General features: G+C 36.5%; 2 protein-coding genes across 2 annotated transcripts in view; both read left to right on the top strand.

The window, feature by feature from the left end:
• SEC62 (SEC62 homolog, preprotein translocation factor) overlaps nt 1–12,858 on the top strand; it is a 29,002-nt gene extending 16,144 nt beyond the window's left edge. Inside the window, exons 4-8 of the mRNA XM_024563366.4 lie at nt 24–222; nt 410–502; nt 2,932–2,992; nt 7,692–7,811; nt 11,643–12,858. Of these exons, the coding sequence (XP_024419134.2) occupies nt 24–222; nt 410–502; nt 2,932–2,992; nt 7,692–7,811; nt 11,643–12,112 (943 nt within the window). The 3' untranslated portion in view covers nt 12,113–12,858. The remainder of the gene's footprint in view (nt 1–23; nt 223–409; nt 503–2,931; nt 2,993–7,691; nt 7,812–11,642) is intronic.
• Nucleotides 12,859–17,710: 4,852 nt separating this feature from the next.
• Nucleotides 17,711–18,026, top strand: POLR2L (RNA polymerase II, I and III subunit L). Its single transcript, XM_053919363.1, is given in 4 exon segments — nt 17,711–17,715; nt 17,827–17,887; nt 17,890–17,977; nt 17,980–18,026. Coding segments are annotated over 4 exon segments (201 nt in total).
• The last annotated feature ends 4,277 nt before the right edge of the window (nt 18,027–22,303 follow it).

Below are 22,303 nucleotides of genomic sequence, written 5' to 3' on the forward strand. Positions count from 1 at the left end.
ATTGTCATACCTTTTTATTAAAGGCTTTTAAAGAAACAATTTTTTCACCGGGCACTAAAAGTAATGAAAATGAAGTATGATAAAGACATAAAAAAAGAAAAAGGAAAAGCTGAAAATATAAAAGAAGAAGATAAAAAGGGCAAGAAAGAAAATCTAAAGGATGAAAAGACCAAAAAGGAAAAAGAAAAAAAAAAAGATGGTGAAAAAGAAGAATCCAAAAAGGTGATTTCAACTAAGATTAAGTAAAAATTAAAAGTCACTTAAGATAACTAAATTAGGGTTTTTATACATGCTGTAGTTGAGAATTTTGATTTTTGTGTCTCAAAGAGTAAAACCTTTGACTGTATGAATGTTATAGTGCTTTTTGCTTGTTTGTGTTTTTTCTTCTATTTAACTTGTATTTTAATAGGAGGAAACTCCAGGAACTCCCAAAAAGAAGGAAACTAAGAAAAAATTTAAACTTGAACCACATGATGATCAAGTTTTTCTGGATGGAAATGAGGTAAGAGTAGCTGATAGGTAGAAATCCAGTTTTCCATAGGAGTTTTCAAAATTATCTTAGATGCCTTCACTAAGAAAATAATTTAGATAAATCAAACCACGTAGATATAACATCTACTCTTTTTAAATTCAGTGTTTTCTCTGCATTTAGATTTTTTAAATTTATGAAAAATTAGTCAGAATTAGATTCAGCTGTATATGAGTGATAGGAAACCTGAAATAAAAGTGGCTTGAAACAAAATAGGTGCTTATTTCTCTCTCAGCAGTGAAATCTGAAGGGTAAGCACTGCAGATAATGGCAGCTCCATGGTGCATTGTGCCCTCCCGCCTGTGTGAGGGAATTAGTAGTAAAGATTACCTCTATTACTAATGGTCCAACGTGACTGCCAAGCTAGTTATCTGCATCCAAAGGAGGGTAGGAAAATGAGGAACAAGACTCCTCTTTAAGGACACCTTCCAGGAAGCTGGCAGTTTCACTTCTGCTTGGAATCCATTCTCCAGAACCTAGTCACATGGTCATGCCTACCTGCAGTAAAATCTTAGAAATGTTCTTTTTATACTGGGTGTTATTTGCCCAGCCAAAATGCATTTCTATCGAAGGAAAATGAGAATGACAGAATGGTTAGTAGGGGACACCTACTGGTTTTTGCCTCTTATAATTAGACGCACTACTTTAGGGGCTAAGATTTTCAACATTAGTTGATGCTTTACTCAGGAGATAGTCTTGTTTTGTTTTTTGTAATGGGAGATATGTGTGGCAATAGCCTTCCATGAAGACTATTTAATTCAGTCATTAAACCAGTACAAAAACATTAGTTATATACTGGCCATTGAGTTGTTGTGAATTGCAAGATATATTTCTTCTTTCTATATCTAATATAAAAGTAGTACATGAGTATATAAAGTAGTGATTCTGGGAGTTATGAAATTCTAGGGAAGCTTTTCAGAAAACATATGCCCTAGGCTCATTCTAGACACACTTGCATGAGAATGTCTACTCTGTGTGTGTGTGCGTGTGTGTGTGTGTGTGTGGTATAACATGTCCCAGGGTCATTCTGATATGAACCCATGCTTAAGAACCACATAATTGAAGACCACACATCTTCCAAACATGAAAGCTCAAACACCTTCAGTTTTAGACATTAAGCATCAGCTATATGCCAAGACATTTTTACAGATCCTAGGAATAACATGATAAGTCAGATAAAATTCTCTTCTTTGAATCTCTATAGTCTAGCAAACATAACAACTTTTAAACATGGTACAGTGTTACAGTGTGTTAAGTGTTACAATGTGAGAACACCAATTAAAGATAGTTAATTTAATTGAGAAAGGGTAAGGAGGTTCTGGAGATCCTGAACACTTGAGCTGAGCCTTAAAGGATGACTGGCACATTGCCAAGCACTGGGAAGGAGTTAAGATCTGTTAGGCAAAAGAAGCAGTCTGAGCAACACCATGGGTACTTGCATTCCTTAAAAGGCTAGATTTTATTCCGTAGAAACATGTAGAAAGAAGCATACTTTCAAACTTGCAAAGGTGAGGAATGTCTTTAATAACTTATTTTTTTAGAATGCTAACTGGCAGAAGTGATCTCTGTGGATCTGATTTCCAAGGAAAATATGCAGAGTTTAAAAAAAGAAAAATGTAAGCCCCAATGTTAAAAGTGGAACCAAGTCAAAAGATGACAAAGAGTTCTGTCCAAAATGGAACCAGGAAATGGAAGAATACTTTTGTTTTTTATAGAAATTAAAAGATAAATCTAGAAGTCTTATGAATGATGATTAAGCAGCGTTCAGATTGTTCTGAATGAAGTTAATTTCTGTTTTATAAAGTAAATTTAGCTTTAAAGCAGTGGTTCTCAGTTTATGCACTACAGACCCTCCATGGAGAGGTAGGCAATGAAATTACTGCAAGGAGTCACAGAATCTTTATGTCTACTAAGCATGATCTTTAATTAATGGTTTTTTGTATCTCATCAGTGACAGAGAACAGGGTGGAGTTGAGAGCTGCTGGATCTGTAATAGGCCTGGCTGGAATCTATTTAACTGATTTAACTGTGCTTTTAGCCCAGACTGGTTCTTCTCATGCCAGTGTACATAAAAGGACAAAAAGGTTATATAACTCTTGGTCCCAGGGTTGAATGAGTAATGGTTTATACACATGAACAAATTGTTAAAAGCATGTAAGTATGTAGAAATTTAAGTGCATTACCCAATTTATAGTTTTTTAAAACAATTTTCTAACCAAATGGACACCAAAAGAAACATGACTACTAAAGGAAAGGTCTTTGGAATTTATTTGCCTCAGAAAGACGTTCTCATGTTAAGAGGTTGGAAGTTATTCTTGTAGAAGATCTAAACTACAGAATTAAGCTTAACTTTTTAATGTGACCTTAAAACTGAAAGCACTGTGATTTCTTGATTCTTTTAGGTATTTGTGTGGATCTATGACCCAGTTCACTTTAAAACCTTTGTCATGGGATTAATTCTTGGTAAGTATAGCCTCTAAAATTCAGAAAGGAAAATAAGAATGCAGAAGCCATAAAGAAAAATATTTAACATAAAATTGTTTAAGTATGCTTTAAAGTCAGAAGATAAATGATAAAATGGGGAAAATATTTGCAACACATTAAAGCAAAGATATTTAAGAGATTAACCATCTGATAGAAAAATAGTAATGATAGCTCACAGATAAAGAAATACAGTGACCAATAGTTATGGATGATACTTAATCACACTCATAAATACAAATTAAAGCAACAGTGATTAAAAGGATTACAGAGTTTGATAGTGCCTCCTCTCAGTGAAGGTCAAACACTTGGGAAAAACCAACCCTGTCCAATAATTGATGGTATGTCTATTGTTTTCATTTTTCTTTCTTTCCTTTTTTTTTTTTTTGAAGATTTTATTTATTTTTAAAGAGAGGGGAAGGGAGGGGAGAAAGAGGGGAAGTGAAACATCAATGTGTGGTTGCCTCTTGCGCACCCTCTACTGAGGACCTGGCCTGCAACCCAGGCATGTGCCCTGACTGGGAATCGAACCAGTGACACTTTCGTTTACAGGCCCGCACTCAATCCACTGAGCTACACCAGCCAGGGCCCCATTGTTTTCATTTTTATGGAGGACAGTGTGGCAATACCTTTTCAGATTTTAAATGTATATACACTGACCCAGCTATTCTACTTCTAGGAATTTATCCCATGGCTGTTCTTAATACAGTTGCACAATGAATCTGTTCAGAAGTGTGCATTGACAGTGATCTATTCTAATCCAAATCCCTCAGATTATATTTAGGAGGGTAATTAGCAAGTATCTTTCAAATTTTTAATGCCTGTCCCTTTTACATAATAATTATACCTCAAGGAATTTGTCTTGTATGGTACTCAGTTGCACTGATGTACATGTACTTTGGTATTTGGTGCACTGTTGTCTCTTAATAGGATAAAAATGGAAATAATTCAAGTCCTCCAATAGGAAAATGGTGAAACCACCCAATAGAATACAATACAGTTCTTAAAGATTTAGATAGGATGTACTGATAGAAAGATATCTAGAATCGATTAAATGGAAAAAAACTGCAAAAGGGTAAGAATAGTATAAGCTTATTAATGTAGAAAAAAATTCTGTGTAGCTAGTTTTAATTTTATATATGCAGTCTCTGGGAGTACAAATAAGAAACATAACACTAATTAACCTCTGGAAAGTAGACCAAGAATTGGACAAAGACTTAACTTTATAGCTTTTAGTTTGTTTTTATTTGTTTTGTTTTGTTAACCTTGAGTATGTGTTGTTATTGGGGGGGGTGATTTAATGAGTAAAAAAAAAAGATAGCAGTTAAATAAACAAGCTTGATCAATAAGGTATCATAGGATGTTATTCAAAATAATTTTTGAGATTGAAACTCAACAGTTCCAACGCAAATGTCTGATAACTATTCATCACTTACTATGTACTAATGACTTCACTAAATATTTTATATGCATTGTTCCATTTCATCCTTACAACAACCTTTAAAAAAAATAGGAACAGACACATTAAATATAAAGTAACCTAGCTGTGAAGGGATTAGATAGCTTGCCCAGGGTTACTTAGCTTATAAATGATATACTGTATTTTGCCATGTATACTGTGTGCCAACCTTTTGACCCAAGCTTTCAGGGAAAAAAATCTTTTGTTTTAATTTTTAATTCAATTATTTATTTATTTATATTTAGATACTTTTTTAAAATTTTTATTCAATTACAGTTGTATGCCTTTTCTCCCCTTCCCTCCCCCCCCCCCCGGCTGAACCCACCTTCCTCCCCTACCCCCACCATCCCCCCCGATTTTGTCCATGTGTCCTTTATAATAGTTCCTGCAATCCCCTCTTCCCACTGTCCCCACCTCACTCCCCCCTGGCCACTGCTAGACAGTTCCCCCCCTCAATGTCTCTGGTGGTATTTTGTTTGCTTTTTTCTTTTGTTGATTCTGTTCCAGTTAAAGGTGAGATCATATGGTATTTGTCCCTCACCGCCTGGCTTATTTCACTTAGCATAATGCTCTCCAGTTTCATCCATGCTGTTGCAAAGGGTATAAGCTCCTTCTTTCTCTCTGCTGCTTAGAATTCCATTGTGTAAATATACCATAGTTTTTGGATTCACTCGTTTGCTGATGGGCACTTCGGTTGCTTCCAGTACTTGGCTATTGTAAATTGTGCTGCTATGAACATTGGGGTGCACAGGCTCTTTTGGATTGGTGTTTCAGGGTTCTTAGGGTATAATCCCAGCAGCAGAAATGCTGGGTCAAAGGGCAGTTCCATTTTTAGTTTTCTGAGGAAATTCCATACTGTTTTCCACAGTGGCCTCACCAGTCTGCATTCCCACCAACAGTGCACTAGGGTTCCCTTTTCTCCGCATCCTCTCCAACATTTGTTTGTGGATTTGTTTATGCCGGCCACTCTGACTGGTGTGAGATGGCACCTCATTGTGGTTTTAATTTGCATCTCTCTGATGGTTAGTGATGCTGAGCATCTTTTCATATGTCTCTGGGCCCTCTGTATGTCTTCCTTGGAGAAGTGTCTGTTCAAGTCCTTTGCCGATTTTTTCATTGGGTTGTTTGTCTTCCTGGAGTGGAGTTGTGTGAGTTCTTTATATATTTTGGAGATCAGGCCCTTGTCTGAGGTATCATTGGCAAATATGTTTTCCCATACTGTTGGTTCTCTTTGTAATTTGGTGCTATTTTCTTTAGCCTTGCAGAAGCTTTTTATTTTGATGAGATCCCATTTGTTTATTCTTTCCTTTATGTCCCTTGCTTTAGGAGACATGTCTGTGAGGATGTTGCTGCGTGGAATGTCTGAGATTTTCCTGCCAATGTTTTCCTCGAGGACTTTTATGGTGTTACAACTTATATTTAAGTCTTTTATCCATCTTGAGTTTATTTTTGTGTGTGGCGTAAGTTGGTGATCAAGTTTCATTTTTTTGCACGTAGCTGTCCAGATCTCCCAACACCATCTGTTGAGAGGCTGTTTTTGCTCCATTTTATGCTCCTGCCTCCTTTGTCAAATATTAATTGACCGTAAAGACTTGAGTTTATTTCTGGGCTCTCTGTTCTGTTCCATTGGTCTATGTGCCTGTTTTTATGCCAGTACCAGGCTGTTTTGATTACAGTGGCCTTGTAATACAGTTTGATATCAGGTATTGTGATCCCTCCTGCTTTGTTCTTCTTTCTCAAAATTGCTGCAGCTATTTGGGGTCGTTTATGGTTCCATATAAATTTCTGAAATGTTCGTTCTCTATCTGTGAAATATGTCATGGGTACTCTAATAGGGATTGCATTGAATCTATAAATTGCTTTGGGTAGTATGGCCATTTTGATGATATTAATTCTTCCAATCCATGAGCATGGTACATGCTTCCATTTGTTTGTGTCTTCCTTAATTTCTTTCTTCAATGTTGTGTAGTTTTCCGAGTACAGGTCTTTTACCTCCTTGGTTAGGTTTATTCCTAGGTACTTTATTTTTCTTGTTGCTATATCAAATGGGATTCTTTTCCTGATTTCTGTTAGATACTTGTTTTAGAAACTGCTTTATTTCAAGTTTGCAATAAATTCAACAAAACCAATTATTGTATTCCAGGGTATTAGTTTGCATACAGGTATCGTTACTGCTTTCTAGAGTTACACTTTTAATGCATAATCATAAGTAAAAGAATTAAAAGCATTTATATAGATGTGGAATTAGTATAACGCACGTCCTTATTTTTCCCTCAAAAATTTGGGCAAAAAAATGTGCATTATACACAACAAAATACGTTACCTAGAATTGGAATTCTGATCTCTTTTGCTCTAAAAACCTAATAACCAGACTTCTAATTTCTTATGATTGTTCAATGTTGTTCCACTGGACTTAAAAAAAAAAGTCCAGGAGATGCTTGTATACAGTTTCCTGAACTACAAAAAACCATCGTATCACCATCTAAATGCACCTAAATATAAATAGTGTGGTAGTTATGAAGGATTTAAATGTTATTTTTCACACTTGTATGTATTTTTTACAGTGAGCATGTTACTTACCATGAAAAAATCCAACAAATGTTATTTTACTTGAAATCCTAGTCTGGGAAGATTTTCCTATATAGCCGTGGACAGGTCTAATTTAATTTTTTACTTTGGGAAAGAAATGGGAGTTTTTCTTAGCCTATCCCAAAAAGGTCACAACCTGGTGATCTTTTTCAGTCTGTAGCTGTGAGAGAGCCACTCCAGAATCAGAATCTCCAGGGAGGATCTATGGAGTCATTTTTTTTTTGGTTAAGTTTTATTGTTAGGTGGTTGTTTCTTTAAGTTCCCCTATTCAGTAGACAGATATCTTATAGTCAAAAAATAAAAGTAGGTATTGCTGCAGGCCAGTAGCAGTTCATCATTTAAGGAGCTAACAATTGTACATTTTTTGACTGCTCTTTCCTCTTAACTATATGGAATTCATACTAGAAAAATCCTATCCTGATTTAAGAACAATAGTTAAAATGTTAAATTCAATTGTGGGAAATGGCTGATAATTGACCATCTTTTAACCTATAAAAATGGCAATTTTTAATGTATTTCAATATGTTTATGTTTCATTTCCCCCCTAGGAATTTATTCAATGTTATTTCAACCAAGCCATTTAAAATTTTAATCTGAAAGTTATCTGTGTAACTTTGTCATTTCTTTTTCCAGTGATTGCGGTGATAGCAGCCACACTCTTCCCCCTTTGGCCAGCCGAAATGAGAGTAGGTGTTTATTACCTCAGTGTGGGTGCAGGCTGTTTTGTAGCCAGCATTCTTCTCCTTGCTGTTGGTAAGTATTGTTATTAGTAAAGACTTCAGTAAGGTAGATACCGAGCATTTAGAACTATAGTCTGGAGCTTCAGTAAAACTTAAGAGCAAAATTAATGTAGGCAAATCAGGAAATATATGAACCTACTTTTTGGGTCTTATCCCAAATCTGACTCAGACTTGAAGTAGTAGTATATCTGCTTGATTAGATTTGGTCTATTCTGAAGAAAAATGATTTAATATGGCTTAATCTGCACATTGATATGCTTTAAAATTTAGCTACCACAAGGGTGTTAATATTTTTACAGTGACTTATTTATTAGCTATAACATTTTCAGTAAAACATTTTTATATTTTGACTTTAGGCAAATGAAACTTATATTAACTATTTAAATTCTATGTGTATATTTAATAAATGATTCTAAACAATTTGTCATTAGGAAAAATCAATTTGTACCCATGTACCAAAATAAATTCTAGATTCATTAAGGAGTTCTAAATGTTTTTTAAAAATCAAACAAGAAAACATAAGTAATAGATGTCTTTCATAACAAACAATAAAACAATATAAAAACCCAATTCAAAAGAGGAAATTGTAAGTGAATAAAAATAACATGAAAAATGCTTATCACTAGTAGTCAAACAATAAAATTAAGATAATGAAATGGGTTTTGCCTATTTAATTAGGAAGATTTTTTTTTTGAAATGGAAATACTCAGTGCCAAGGAGGGTTTGACTGGAAGGAAATGCACCTAAATGTAAATAGTGGTAGTAGTTATAAATGATTTTAATGTTATTTTTTACACTTGTTTGTATTTTTTACAATGAGCATGTTACTTACCATGAAAAACTCCAATAAATATTATTTTACTTGAAATCCTAGTCTGTATAAAAATTAAAAACAATACCCACATTATTGATTTAAAAAAAACCAAAACCCTGTTGTTAGAGGACATAATTTCACCAAAAGTATCTGAAGTGGGTGCATGTTATTCCGTGATAATAGACTCTTAGCGTTTATACAGGACTACTCCTACAGCCCTAAGTGATTTCCCTCTGTACATCCCTTCATCCTGGACATCATGGTATGTCCTGAGTTGGTGCTGCCATCCATGGGCCCACGAGCTCAACTAGTGTTTTTATTCAAGTCGTGTTTATGGGCCTCTTTTTTTCTCTAGAATCTCTGACTCTCATCCATCTTTCATTTTTTCCCGTCCTCTAACTTAGTCATCTTGAAGAAAATCCCCTGAGGCTTCTGTATGTAATAGAGCACAATTTGTAGGCCAAGAAATAGTATCTGAGACTGTGAAGCTGGTAACTTCTGGTAGTGTACCAAAAGTGAGAAGCTATAAACTTCAGTCTGACATTAGATACAAATTAGTGTCTTCTGGCACCAATTCCCAAACCCCTGAATATTTCAGCAAAGGTTTAATTCCAACGAATAGAATTAATCTACATGCTTATCTTTTATTTAAACCACTGTTCACAATAATTTATGGTTATTGTTTTGCTCTTTAAAATACTATTTCTTCAGTTGTGTTTTCTGTAATTTTTAATTTTAAATATACTGTGGATTTAAATAGCATTGTGCATTAAATAATCTTGTGAATTAAACCAGAAAATAAACCCAACATTTTGTTGTTTTTGTTAGAAAATGCAATTCCAAACATACTTTCAAATAATTTTGATCTATAGCCCACTTATAAACCGAATATTTTTTATATTATCGTATGAAGTATTACATGTATTGGTCAAAATTATATTTGGTGCTACTTTGAATATGTATTATTAATATTGCCATTTAAAGTAAGACCTTTGGTAGTTTTCTAAATTTGTCACTTTTAGTATAGAAACTATATGACAATATATGTCACAGTGGTTTCCCATGATTCTTCTCCTTTTGCCCCTGGTAATCTGACGTCACATAGGTAATCTAATGTCACATAGAGAAAAACTGTAGAACATGTTAGAATTCTGCTATATCAATTTAGATACAGTGAGAATTTAGACTTTATTTGTGCCATTTCTATTGTTTTCTCTTGGATTTGAGGCAGTATTTCATATTATGAACCATCTGTCTTACAACCCTAAAAAGCCTATCATAGCATCATAATTATATTTGGGGAAAAAGTTATACAGTCTCCTAAAAAGATGTTCACTACTTTTTTATTAGTGGAATTTATTCTTAAATTACAATTTCAAACATGTTTATACCACAATGTACTAATGTTTAAGAGTCTTTCAGAATATTTATGTTCCTTTGTGAAAGTAGAAATTATTACCTCATAAAAGTCAAGGCAGCTAAACCATTTCCTTTTATTTATCCAAAGCAAAATAATGGAAGAAGCATACATGAGCTTCTTTTAAGCCTTATATGAAAACAGTGATATAATTGTCTGTAATGAAAACAATAAAACACCTGTCAAAATTGACTGGTTGATAACATTCACATAATTATTATGACTTAAAAAAATAGGAAAATCACTGAGCTCTATGTAATTGGTAAATTAAGAGAAAACTACATGAAATATTGGGTTTTGTGTTTGTGATAAATCATTATGATAAGCTTTAAAATTCTCTAATTCTTCCATTTACTAACCACAGTTTTGCCATATATCGCTCTAAAAGTAACCACAAACCCTGCTTGTTTGAGTGATCTGGCTTTCCTTAGCATTATATTGTTTCCTAGTATTGGGAGACAGTTGGTACTTTAAAAAGAAGACATTATTTAATTACTTAATTTAAAAAAGTATGACTTCTAGAAGCCCTGACCGGTGGCTCAGTTGGTTAGAGCATCATCCCAATACACCAAGGCTGTGGCTTTGAAATCCAGTCAGGGCACATACAAGAATCAACAAATGAATGTATAAATAAGTGGAACAACAAATCTATCTCTTTCTCTCTCTCCCATCCATTCTCTCTCCCCCTTCCTCTCTCTCTAAACACACACACACAACAATAAAAATTAGAGTGTCTAGGAAAATGTTATTTTATTGTTCAAAAGTTTTTACTTAGAAGACTCATGCTTTAGGCAGAGTAGGCACATGGCCTTGGACCCATGGAAGTATTTTCATTTTCATTTCTTTTAAAATCATAAGTAATAATAGGTATACATGTATATGGGAATGAACCCTATGCAGGATTATATTTGTATTTATACCAATAGGGTAATAAAAGTATAATTTTAAAATATTTTGTTTTATTGATTTTAGAGAGAGAAACATTGATTTGTTTTTCCACTCACCCATGCATTCATTGGTTGCTTCTTGTATGTACCCCGATGCAGAGATGGAACCCACAACCTTGGCTTATTGGGACAACACTCTAACCAACTAAGCTACCTAGCCAGGGCCATAAAAGTATAATTTGTAATTTTTTTATGGAGGAATTGCCTGCCTTACGATGGCTAAAGTGTTCAGAGTTTAGGCAAATTATCATGGAGCCCTGCTTTTTCCTTTGTAGAGGCTTCTTAAGATACCTTCATTCCTTACTCACATTTATTTCATTTGTCTTATATGATGGTTTCATGCACACTTAAATGTCCAACTGGTGGCTATGCTTATTGAACTATAACATAGCAAAATGCATAAATCCTAAGTGTATATCTCTGAAACAGCACCCAGCTGAAAAAAACAAAAGTAATTTTTTGAGTGGCATTGTAGCATTATGTCCTCAAGTTCAAAGCAGAATGCTCTGTGCCTAGAATACTGTGATAGCTGCTAACCTAATCAGGATTTAATTGTTTAAGGTGCATATGATAAGCAAATAATACTCTGAATGTTTTCCAATCAAAAAATATCTCCTGCTATCAGAATCAATGAGTTATTCAACTAGAGAAATTTTTTTCCCACAGCTCGTTGCATTCTATTTCTCATCATTTGGCTTATAACTGGAGGAAGGCACCACTTCTGGTTCTTGCCAAATCTGACTGCTGATGTGGGCTTCATTGACTCCTTCAGACCTCTGTACACACATGAATATAAAGGACCAAAAGGAGACTTAAAGAAAGATGAGAAATCTGAAACCAAAAAGCAGCAGAAGTCCGACAGTGAGGAAAAGTCAGACAGTGAGAAAAAGGAAGATGAGGAGGGGAAAGTAGGACCAGGAAATCATGGAACAGAAGGCTCAGGTGGAGAACGGCATTCTGACACAGACAGTGACAGGAGGGAAGATGACCGATCCCAACACAGTAGTGGAAATGGGAATGATTTTGAAATGATCACAAAAGAGGAACTGGAACAACAAACAGATGGGGATTGTGAAGAGGAGGAAGAAGATGACAATGATGGAGAAACAACTAAATCACCCCATGAAAAATCATAATCTGCCTAATTTTGGGACTAAAGTGCAAGAAGTTGGATTTTCTATGTTGGCTGATCATCATAACGTACACATTTGTAGCATTCTTTAAATCCATTTACTGAAATGTATTTGACATCCAAGGACTATTCAGTCCTTCATTTCATAGAATACTATTATTGGTACAGTCAAAAGCCATTTATAAGTTTTATCTACTTGATAATTTTACAGTAAGTAGGTCTCATTAATTTTGATAGTTGTCAAAAATGCACTTTCCAGAATGACATTTAGATTAATGGCATTTTTGATAGTCATATGGCTTTTTACTGTTAGGCTAATCAAAATAACTAAAAGGGATAAAAAAGAAACACCAACATTTCAGATTATGTATAGTTATGTAGCCATTTCACAATTTCTTTTGAGGTGAAATGCTTAAACTCACTGTTTTTGATAGTTAACTTTTATTGATTATAAAATTATACCAGGAAATTTCTGAGATTCTAAGTTAACAGGGTACAAAAGCATTTTGTGGAAACAAGCCAACTAGTAATAACTACAACAGCACTTTTAGTTTAGCTACAAATTCTCCTGTTCCAACTTAGGAAATCCAAACTGGTTTGTACATCTGATTCAGAGAAAGATGGTCATCTGCAGCAAAGGAAGCAAGCAGCATTGGTTGGATGGTGTCGGCTCTTCTCCCCATTTCCTTGTCATAAAGTAAAATGTATTCTGTATATAATTTACAAATAAACATTCTATTTTAATTGTTACTTATTATTTAGACATTTTCTTAACACTTAAATTTGTAAAATTAAGACCATTTAAGGGTATGTTTTTAGAGAAATGGAAGTTTCAATAACTCACAGAACATCTGCTGCTGTGATCTTTCTATAGCAGCTTCAAGTTTTGTGCCAACATTCCATGTATTTGAATGAATTAAAACGATCCTTATTAAATAAGAACAGACTTAAAGTAGCTGTTTGTACGCCTTAATGTTCATTTTGATTTATCTTAAATCTCTGCATTCGGAAGTGGGGTACTGTATTATCAGACCAGGAAGCACTGCTATGAAAGATAATTTACTGTTCTAAAATATCAATTTAAAATAAAGAGCATAAAAGAAAACATAAAAGAACCATTGGACTCTAATTGCTTTGAGCTAGTTTTGCAGTTTGATTTTATATGTTGCACATCTTAGTTATAAATCTTTGGAAAAATCTTGCATTTATTTATGAGCAAATCATTCCTTGGAGTTATACTCTTATAAACTGATCATGAATATTAAATTATTTTCTTTCAGCCACAGTGAGAGCATTTTGCTTTGTAGTTGAAATAGGCAGCGTGTGTGGGTCTTTATTTTTCTTTAGGCTATTTCTTATTTAAGTGCTTGACTAAAGATGTTAAATTTTTCTAATTCTGTACACTGACACATTTTATTACACATAGCTTTGTTGCTTCCTTACAGTAATTCTTGTAAGTAGACAGAAGTGTGGCTATTTGGTGTTAATGCAATTCTGTCAAGGCCACAATCAATCATTTTTTTAAAAGTTTTCTCCTAGTGCCGACTGGTATGGCTTAGTTGGTTGGGCATCATCTCACAAACTGAAAGGTCACTGGTTTGATTCCCCATCAGGGCACATGCCTGGGTTGCAGGTTCGATCCCTGGTCAGGGTCTCTATGAGAGGCAACCAATCGATGTTCCTCTCACACATTGATATTTCTCTCCCTCTCTTTTTCCCTTCCCTTTTCTCTAAAAGTAAGTAAATAAAATCTTTAACAGATGTTAAAATCTATAACAGCTGTTATTTGCTAAGTTTTCTCCTAGCAAATATTTATTGATTTAAACATGGAGGTGTTTTCCCTCACATTTTCAGAACTCTCCTGCATTATTTCCACATTAAGGGATGCATAATTATAGCTTCAGAGCTTCTTAACCGCCAGCACCATTAATACCTGTTTTGGAGTATGGTAATAGTACCAAAAGTGTTTTTCAGAAATAAAAATGACTTCAACTTTACTGCTATGATAATACCCAGGCACTCAATATTTCTCCTAAAGCTCTTTATAACATACGTACTATGTCTCATTCAAAAGACATCTGGTGCATGACAGGAAAGTCACTTTCTTATTGGTGTTTATGCATTCTTATAAAATGTTAGTACAAATTTTTATAAATATCTGGTGGTCCCTGGAGGGAAATGTCATTCTTATTATGGTTAGAAAGTGAATTAGAAATTCCATCTCAGTGTCTTTTACTATTCAAGGTTGTGCACTTTAAACAAATAGAAAAACCAAAAGGCTGCCAGTATTATATCCCTTACAGCAGATGGCTGTCTTTGTTGGCTAATATTAAATACTATGCCAGAGCATGAACTGTTTACATTAGCCAATGAAATGGTGAAATTTTTTTAAAGAACTTAAGATTTGCCATGCTACTGATAATAGAAGCATGAAGCTTTTTGGATCATATAGGATTTATTGTGGAGTGAGTATAAAGAGGTCTAAGCAGTATTGAATTTACCAACTGAGTGCAGATAATAAGAATAATGCATTTGTGATTGTTCTTAAAATCAATGTATTAAAAAGATTGTTTTTCTTTCCCCCCCCATTGATTTCTTTAGTTTTCATACTGTAGGGCCTTCTAGACAATTTTAATTGAAATAATTTGGATTTAGTCAAGTACCATTCAGAAAGTAATAAATTTCAATATAGCACATTGAAAGTATGCAGTGCTGATGGGTTTTACTGCTTTTCCCCCATTCTGGTTTTACATTATAAGTACCAACTAGTTGCCGACTACAGTAAAATCTTCCATCTGTTGTAAATTGAATTTTCTTTCTTTTTTTTTTTAAACTTTATGAGGAACGGGACAACAAAAAGTACAGTTGATTGTCATTATTAATGGTAGTTAGGTTCTATAAAGTCACCACCAAAATGGAATTAACAAATACCCAGGCTATTGTTCTGTGAGCTTCTAGTCACATTTTCATCAACCAACAATATATAATTTTGTTTGAGGTGTCTTTCTGTTTGGTTGATTTACTAACATTGAACTCATGGTCAACAGGGCCATAAATTCATGCCTGAATGAAGTTTATCTTATTCGTGTATTTTCTGCATAAGGCATTTCACAGCCTTCTATCACGTAGAAATACTAGACAGCACTTAGGCACTGCATTTGAGGGCCATTTTAAACAGCAAAATCATCAAAAAAAAAATGCCCACACACTAATAGGGCAAAGGACACTTGTTAATATGAGCTGAAACAAGTTGGTATGTCACCTTGTGAACCTCAACTTGGGAACACATACATTGAGCAAGTAGGATTTTTCACCACTTTACACATGACCGTGGAAACAACATTTTAAAGAGTGGGCAAATTCACAAACGTGGAATCCACGAATAATGAGAATCGACTGTACTTAACTGTACTAGAGCACTGTGACATGTCTACAGAATAGAGTTTATTGCTAAATCATACTCCAGTATTTCTGTAACATTTTAAATATCCACTCTGAAAGTTAATACTTAGTTCCTAGTAGTGTTCAGTAGACAATTTGCTTTTACTCTATGTTTCAGCAATAGTTCAGTTCTTTGCTCATTTATTCAGTATACTCATCTCTTACCATGTGCCAGAATTTTGCTAGGCACAGCCCTGAATAAAAAATACAGTTCTGCCTTCTTGGACCATCAAATAGTGTGATAAGTGCTATTGTAGGGATTTGCCAGACATGCTGATATCTCCAGCTCTCCAGCTCTACATTCTGCCTCATGAAACTGATGAGTGGACTGTAGCAGTGGGCTCTTTTGCCTTGTGACTTCTGGGTGGTTCTGACCATGGGATGCCCTAGTCAGAGATCTGAGGGTGGTCAGAGTGTCTGTTCCTTTGCCTCTCACCCAGTGGGGCTGTGTCAGCCGTCAGAGGTCACCACTTCCAAACTTCCTTTCACTGCTTTACTTCGAGTTGCCACTCCCTGTTCTCTCCCCTTCTGGCCAGGGATGATGCCAGCTCTGCTACTAGCATGGAGTTGCTGAAGCTACTGTGCTTCCTCCTGTGGGTCCCCTACCCCACATCATTGTATAGTATCTCCTCAAAGTATCTTAAGAACCATCTGTTTTCTTTGGAACCAAGACCAGTAAACTAAAAAGAACAGAACTTCCAATGAGGAGTTTACCTCTTTGACAGGCTTTATCCCCAAAATTTATTAGAAAGGACCTCACAGCCTTACTGAGCATGTCCTAAGAGTTCCAATAGCTGAAATCCTCTCGTGCATATCTGTGTAGATAACTACACAAAGAAATTCCCATTCTTTGGTAAGCTCTTAAACCAATGTCTGCAGCATTTAGTTGCAAGTTTCTGAGTAGGTCCACTTTTCCAACCTAGTCCAGCGACCCTATGCACTTAAATCACATGGCTTTTCCATCCAGATAAAATTTTCAGTCAAAGAGGACATCTTTTCATAGCTTTGTAGTTTTAAGATTGTCCAAAAGGCCTATAATCTCTAGTCTTCGCATGGCATTAGGGAGGGCAGGTGGGTGATTTTCTCCTCAGTGGGATCATCACACTTGGGTTGCATTTCCTGTGAAGTGAATGCCTTGAGCACTTCAACGGTTATGTGCCATGGACCCTTCCTTAGAAAAATGTTTTCAAGTGCAGAAAATAAACTGCAGGGACTTACAGAGAAAACTAGTTATATTAAAGTATAAATTATCGGAACTATGTAAGTGTGTGATACAGTAATAGTTCATTTAATAAGTTCATTTAATAACCAGATCTAGGAGGGAATTTAAAAACTGCTCTGACATTGAAGTAGCATAAATATATTGAGGTCTCACAAACAGCTGTAATGTGATGAAAATACCTGATTTCTATTATTGAAAAATCCACAGTTACTGCCTAATAAACTGAGTTGTTGCCTGCATTTATAATGAAATACTAGATTTCAGTTACAGTCTAGTGAAAAATAATGCTTTCCTGCCCAAGTTCACATATCCTCTAAATTCTATCCCTGAGTTCCTTGGAGGTCTGGGAATTCCAGGTTCAGAGCCTCTGACCTAGCTAATCAGACCCACCAGTATTTCAAATGGGACTATAATACCATATTCAAAGGCCAGTCGTACTTAATTTAGCACACTTTAGTAGTTAATATTCACATCTTATGTCTACTTCATAAACACATATTTAGCAAGTTACATGTGTCCTATAAGATTTATTTTAAAATAGATTATATCTTACTCCTAAACAAAAATTCAGGATTTTTGTGTGCACTTTATAAATGGAGAAAGCAGGCCAAGACCTTATCCATACTGAGGTTTTTTTCAGTCATTCAAACATTTAGGGGCTGTCCCTATGTGCCAAGCATATTGTAATCACTGAACTCAAGGATCTGGCTTAGTGAGGGAGAGACAGGTACTTACACAAATAGTTGCAACAGAGTGTAGTGTGATGTCAAGAATATGACATGCTTATGAGATCACGTAAATAAATAACCCCCACCCAGTAGGGAGGGTCAGGAAAAACATCCCACAGAAGTATCACAAACTAGACCTTGAAGGCTAAGTTGGCCTAGGTAAAGAATGCTATTTGGGGCCCATGCAGCAAGATATGCAAAATGAGGGACAATGGAGTGAGTCTGGCATGTTCCTGGAACTGAAAATAGTTCAGGTGCAGCTAGAAAAGAAATGAGTCTGGAGAATCATGGAGTGTGGCCAGTGATCAGACAGCCAGCTGACTACTGACCTGCCACTGTGATCATACTTGTGCCCTGTTTCACCTGTGGCAAGATCATCAGCAACAAGTGTGGCTGCTGCAGGCCGAATGTACCGAGGGGGATACCCTGGACATACCAGACCTGAAGCACGACTGCAGCTACTGCATGCTCCTGGCCCATGTGACCTGATCAAGAAGCTGCTCAAGTATGCACCCCTGGAGAAGTGACCGTGCTGGAGCCTGCTCACCTGTCATGCTGACCGTGGGCAGTCTGTCCTGCCCAGAGTTCATCATTAAATATTAACAATTGCTGGAATTTTTCCAGACAGACCTCGTATATAGCCTTCTAAAGCCTTCTGTGTGTGACTGTCCGTGCATTCACTGAGGTGGGGAAAGGTATTAAATAAATGATCATACCATACATATCTTGCACTTCAAATATGCAAAAATTGATGATCTGGAAAAAGAATATGTTCTGTGAAACACAGAATTAACATTTTCCTAAAGAACAAAACATTGACCAGCTTGTGATATTAAATTGTATTTCTGCTCATCAACTTCAAGCTTTTAAGCATAAATTGATGTTAACCCCAGACTAAGAATATACCAATGCACGTTACAGAGATTTCACATTACAATGTGTTTGATGATCAATATGAGGTATAGGCAACCAATCCACTTGGCAATAGCAAATACAGCTCAGCCCTGTTGGAAAACTGGCAGGCACAAGACAGCACACAGGAGTCAGACCCACAGATTGGCTTTCCTGTGGGAAACCAGGCCTGCACTGTACCTAGGCTGCTTTGAGACTTGCTTTTGCTAAAACTCCCTCACCCTGAATTGAAGCAGAAAATGTTTACTGCATATCCTTAAAGTAACTTCCTAAAGTCTGTGCTAATTCTCCCAAGGCCGAAGTGTAACCAGACCAATCACTCTTCATGTTCCCTTGCATTTGCAACATTTTTTCTTTGTTAACCTGTAAGAAGTAATCAGCAACGTCTTTTCTTTTGTTATCTGTAAAAAGTAATCACCTAAAGCAAACCTGAGCATAATGAATGAGAACCTTCTTTGATGTATGCTATTAGAAAGCATAAAAAGCTGTTCAGGCATGGGGCGGGGTGGTCTCTCACTCAGACAGTGGCTGTACCGTCCCTTTTTCTCCACCGGACCTCTGCAGTCCATGTGAATTTGTTCGTCACATCCACAACACTGCGGATTCCACTGGCTGGAGTCCGCATCAATGAGGGGTTAGAAGAGGAAGATTTTATGATTAACTTTCTGATATCTTTAAATATGCATCTTCACCTCAGTTGTGGCACTTCACACTGCAAAGAAAAAATGAGTACTGACAAGCAAATTAGTCTACAGCTGAGGAAAATAGCAATGACTATGTAGAAACTAGTCTGCACTTATATAGGGAGGCTGTACAATGCCTGTCACTCCTCGCTACTGTAAAGAGCTGTTGGATGCTGCACAAAGTAAGACATCACATCCCCATCTTTACTCTAGTTGCATACAGTCTGCAAGATTTACAAGATTGAAACTCTTAGTAGCTTTTTTCTCACTGGCCTTTAATAAAAAAAGCCTCAAACTTCTTTCGAATTCCTATACATTTTCTGTAGCTCACCTTCCATCCTACTACCCCCCCCCCCCCACTTAGTCTCTTTCCAAAGGGTGGATTGCAAAATTTATTTCCTAACACAGCATATTGCAAGGACTCTGAGGATGTCTAGTGCTTCCCTCTGTCTCTAACCAAAGTGACATATTAAATACAGTAGGGGAGCATGGAATGTTTGTTTTAAAGTCTCCGTCCATGCCAAGCCACAATTACAAACAATTTCCCTATAGCACAGGAACCAACCCCTAGAAAATACGCTGAAGTTTTCAGGACCATTGCTACCTCACATTCTTTACCCCACCCTATACATACTGAAAGCAACATGGTGATCAGTAGGGGCAGAAGGAATGCCATTGCGATCCACCGTATAGAACATAGATTGATTTTTCAAAAGGCAATTATTATAGTTTTCTGCAGCACTCAGGAGGCAGCTTATCTGAAGAATCTTGAAACTGGGGCACTTGGTCCACCATCCCTTCTCTCTTCACTCAGCCAACACTTACTGAGTCCCTCCTATGCCCAGTCCCTGCCCCTGAATCTCTCACGGTCCAGTGAAGGAGCAAGCAACCAGCTCTGCCCACACAAGAAGAAACATGGTGCAGAAGGAGATCCGGCTTCTTCCCCAAGAGCTACAGTCTCTGCCACCTGGAAGCTTCCAGCCTGGTGGGAATAAGGCAACAACAAAGCGGAAGGAACCCTGTGTGCCCCAGAGGCAAGACATTGGTGCTGTGGGGCTCTGAGAGATCTCGAAGCAGAGACTGGGGAGGCAAAAGAGAAAACTGATGGTGTTAACCGGCAAGCAAGGATTTTATAGCAGCCATCACTTGTTCCCTGTGTTTTCTTTTACCATCAGAAATGATTTCCCGAGTTGGGAATATTGCCCTCCAGGAGTTTATAAATCCGACTGTCAGAGTAGAAAGGAAAGGAACAAAAGAATACTTCCTTACTCAGAGCCTTCACATCTGGGACAATATCAAATAAGCATTCCGTTCATCTTTTAAGTATCTTGTGTTTATCACAGTTAAGGTTCACCCTGCTTAAAATAAGATCCACCAGGATGCTCATGTTTGTTTACCCCACCCCCACCTGCCACATTACAAAGAGGAAGCAACCCAAAACATTGTTCTATGCAGCTGAGAACAATTCTATTTCCTTCCCGTTGGCTGTTTTTTTCTTGATACAGCAAGTGATTATAGGATTTTTTTCAAACAGAATTGTGCTATAAAACTGTCCATCCTGTAGCAACATAAGATCGCTCCCGCAGATCAAGGTGGCCGAGAACTGCACTTAGAGAAGGTGGCTTGCATGTTTTGATGTGTGTGATCAACTTGCTGCTGCCTTTTAATGTCTTGTTACTAGTACAGCTTAATTGGATAATAAGTTTTAAACGCACATCTGCACAGTATTTTTAAATAAAATGTAACATACTTAAAGAAAAGTGCACAAATCATCAGTCAGTGGCTCTGTGAATTATCACAAAGGGAACCCATGCAACATCAGCCAGACCATGAAGCAGAACACCAGCACCAAGAAGTCCAGTGCTCCTCTCAGCCACCTGACTCCATGCCTCCTCACCAAGCTCACTTTTCACACCATGGATTAGTTTTGTCTGTTTTTAACTTCTGTAAATGGAATCATCTTATTTACTCTTTGGTGTTGGACTTTTCAACATATGGTATGTAGCAGCATTTCCTTCATTTTCTTTGCACAGATGAATATTATATCCTGGTTGGGAAAGAAAACTACACAGATGAGTGTGAGGTTTCCCGCAGACTGAGACTCCAAGTGCAGCTAGCTCCATGTCCTTAGCTCCTAACCTAACATTGTACGAGTAGAGCCACCAGTATCCAATGAGAGTGCATTTATGGCTAGAAGAGCAATTCCCTGCAAACCTTCTGACCATTGTACCTCAATCTCCATTAAAAATTTTGCTGTTCTCTTCATTGTGAATTAAACTAGTATTTGCTGAGCACTTTCTATGTGTAAAGCCTTGTGCTGGGTGAGTGCTGCAGAGATAACAATCCCAGACATGAAGCTTACACTAAAAAGAAGGAGCAATGAGACTAGCACCCAAATAACTCTTATTCAAGGGCATAATATGATTAGAGATGATAGGAGAGATACAAGGTGCTCAGGAAATCAGACTCTTTCGAGAAATCAGGGAAAGACTTTGAGATGGTTTTGGAGTCCTGGAGAATCAATAGGGTGATCTATGGAAATATTCCAGGCAAAGGCTATATTATGACTAAAAAACATAAGCAAACAAAACCAAAGATAGACAATGGGGCGTTATGTGGCAAGTATTAAGTGTTCTGATTGTCCTAATCATAGGAAAAACTGGAGATTGAGTCTAGAAAGCCAGGTGAGAATCATACTCTTGGATACTTTAAATATCAAGTAAGAAAGGAATTTATTCCAGTGGCTGCTTCCACTGGTTTCTGCACTTCGGCCTACAATGTGCTCTGACCCACAAGTAGTAAGGTGTGTGGATAAGTATAACCTCTCCCAACTACTAAGCCAAATAGCCTCTTTCTAACTTTCATTCCACTTTATCTCTGCATCATTCATCACCATAAGCCACCAGTCCCTCACCTCCAACCCTCTTAAATTTCACTCTTCCCTCAGTAACCACCATATGACTGTCTTTCTGGTTCTTCTCTGCTTCTGGCCACCCCTTCTCCCCTATCTGCCTCTTAAATGTTGGGACCCCCAAAATTCCTTCCTTGGTCCATGTTCATTATATACACATTCTCAAAAGAGTATACAGAATATTATTGACATATTGGCATATTGACAACTATGGCCAAGTTTACCTAGGCATAGGTAATGATAATCAGTTATGACCCCTGACAGTCCCTTAAGACACATCCTCATTTGTGAGTTTTTA

Source organism: Desmodus rotundus, chromosome 2 (genome assembly GCF_022682495.2).
Source record: "Desmodus rotundus isolate HL8 chromosome 2, HLdesRot8A.1, whole genome shotgun sequence".
Taxonomy (NCBI): domain Eukaryota; kingdom Metazoa; phylum Chordata; class Mammalia; order Chiroptera; family Phyllostomidae; genus Desmodus; species Desmodus rotundus.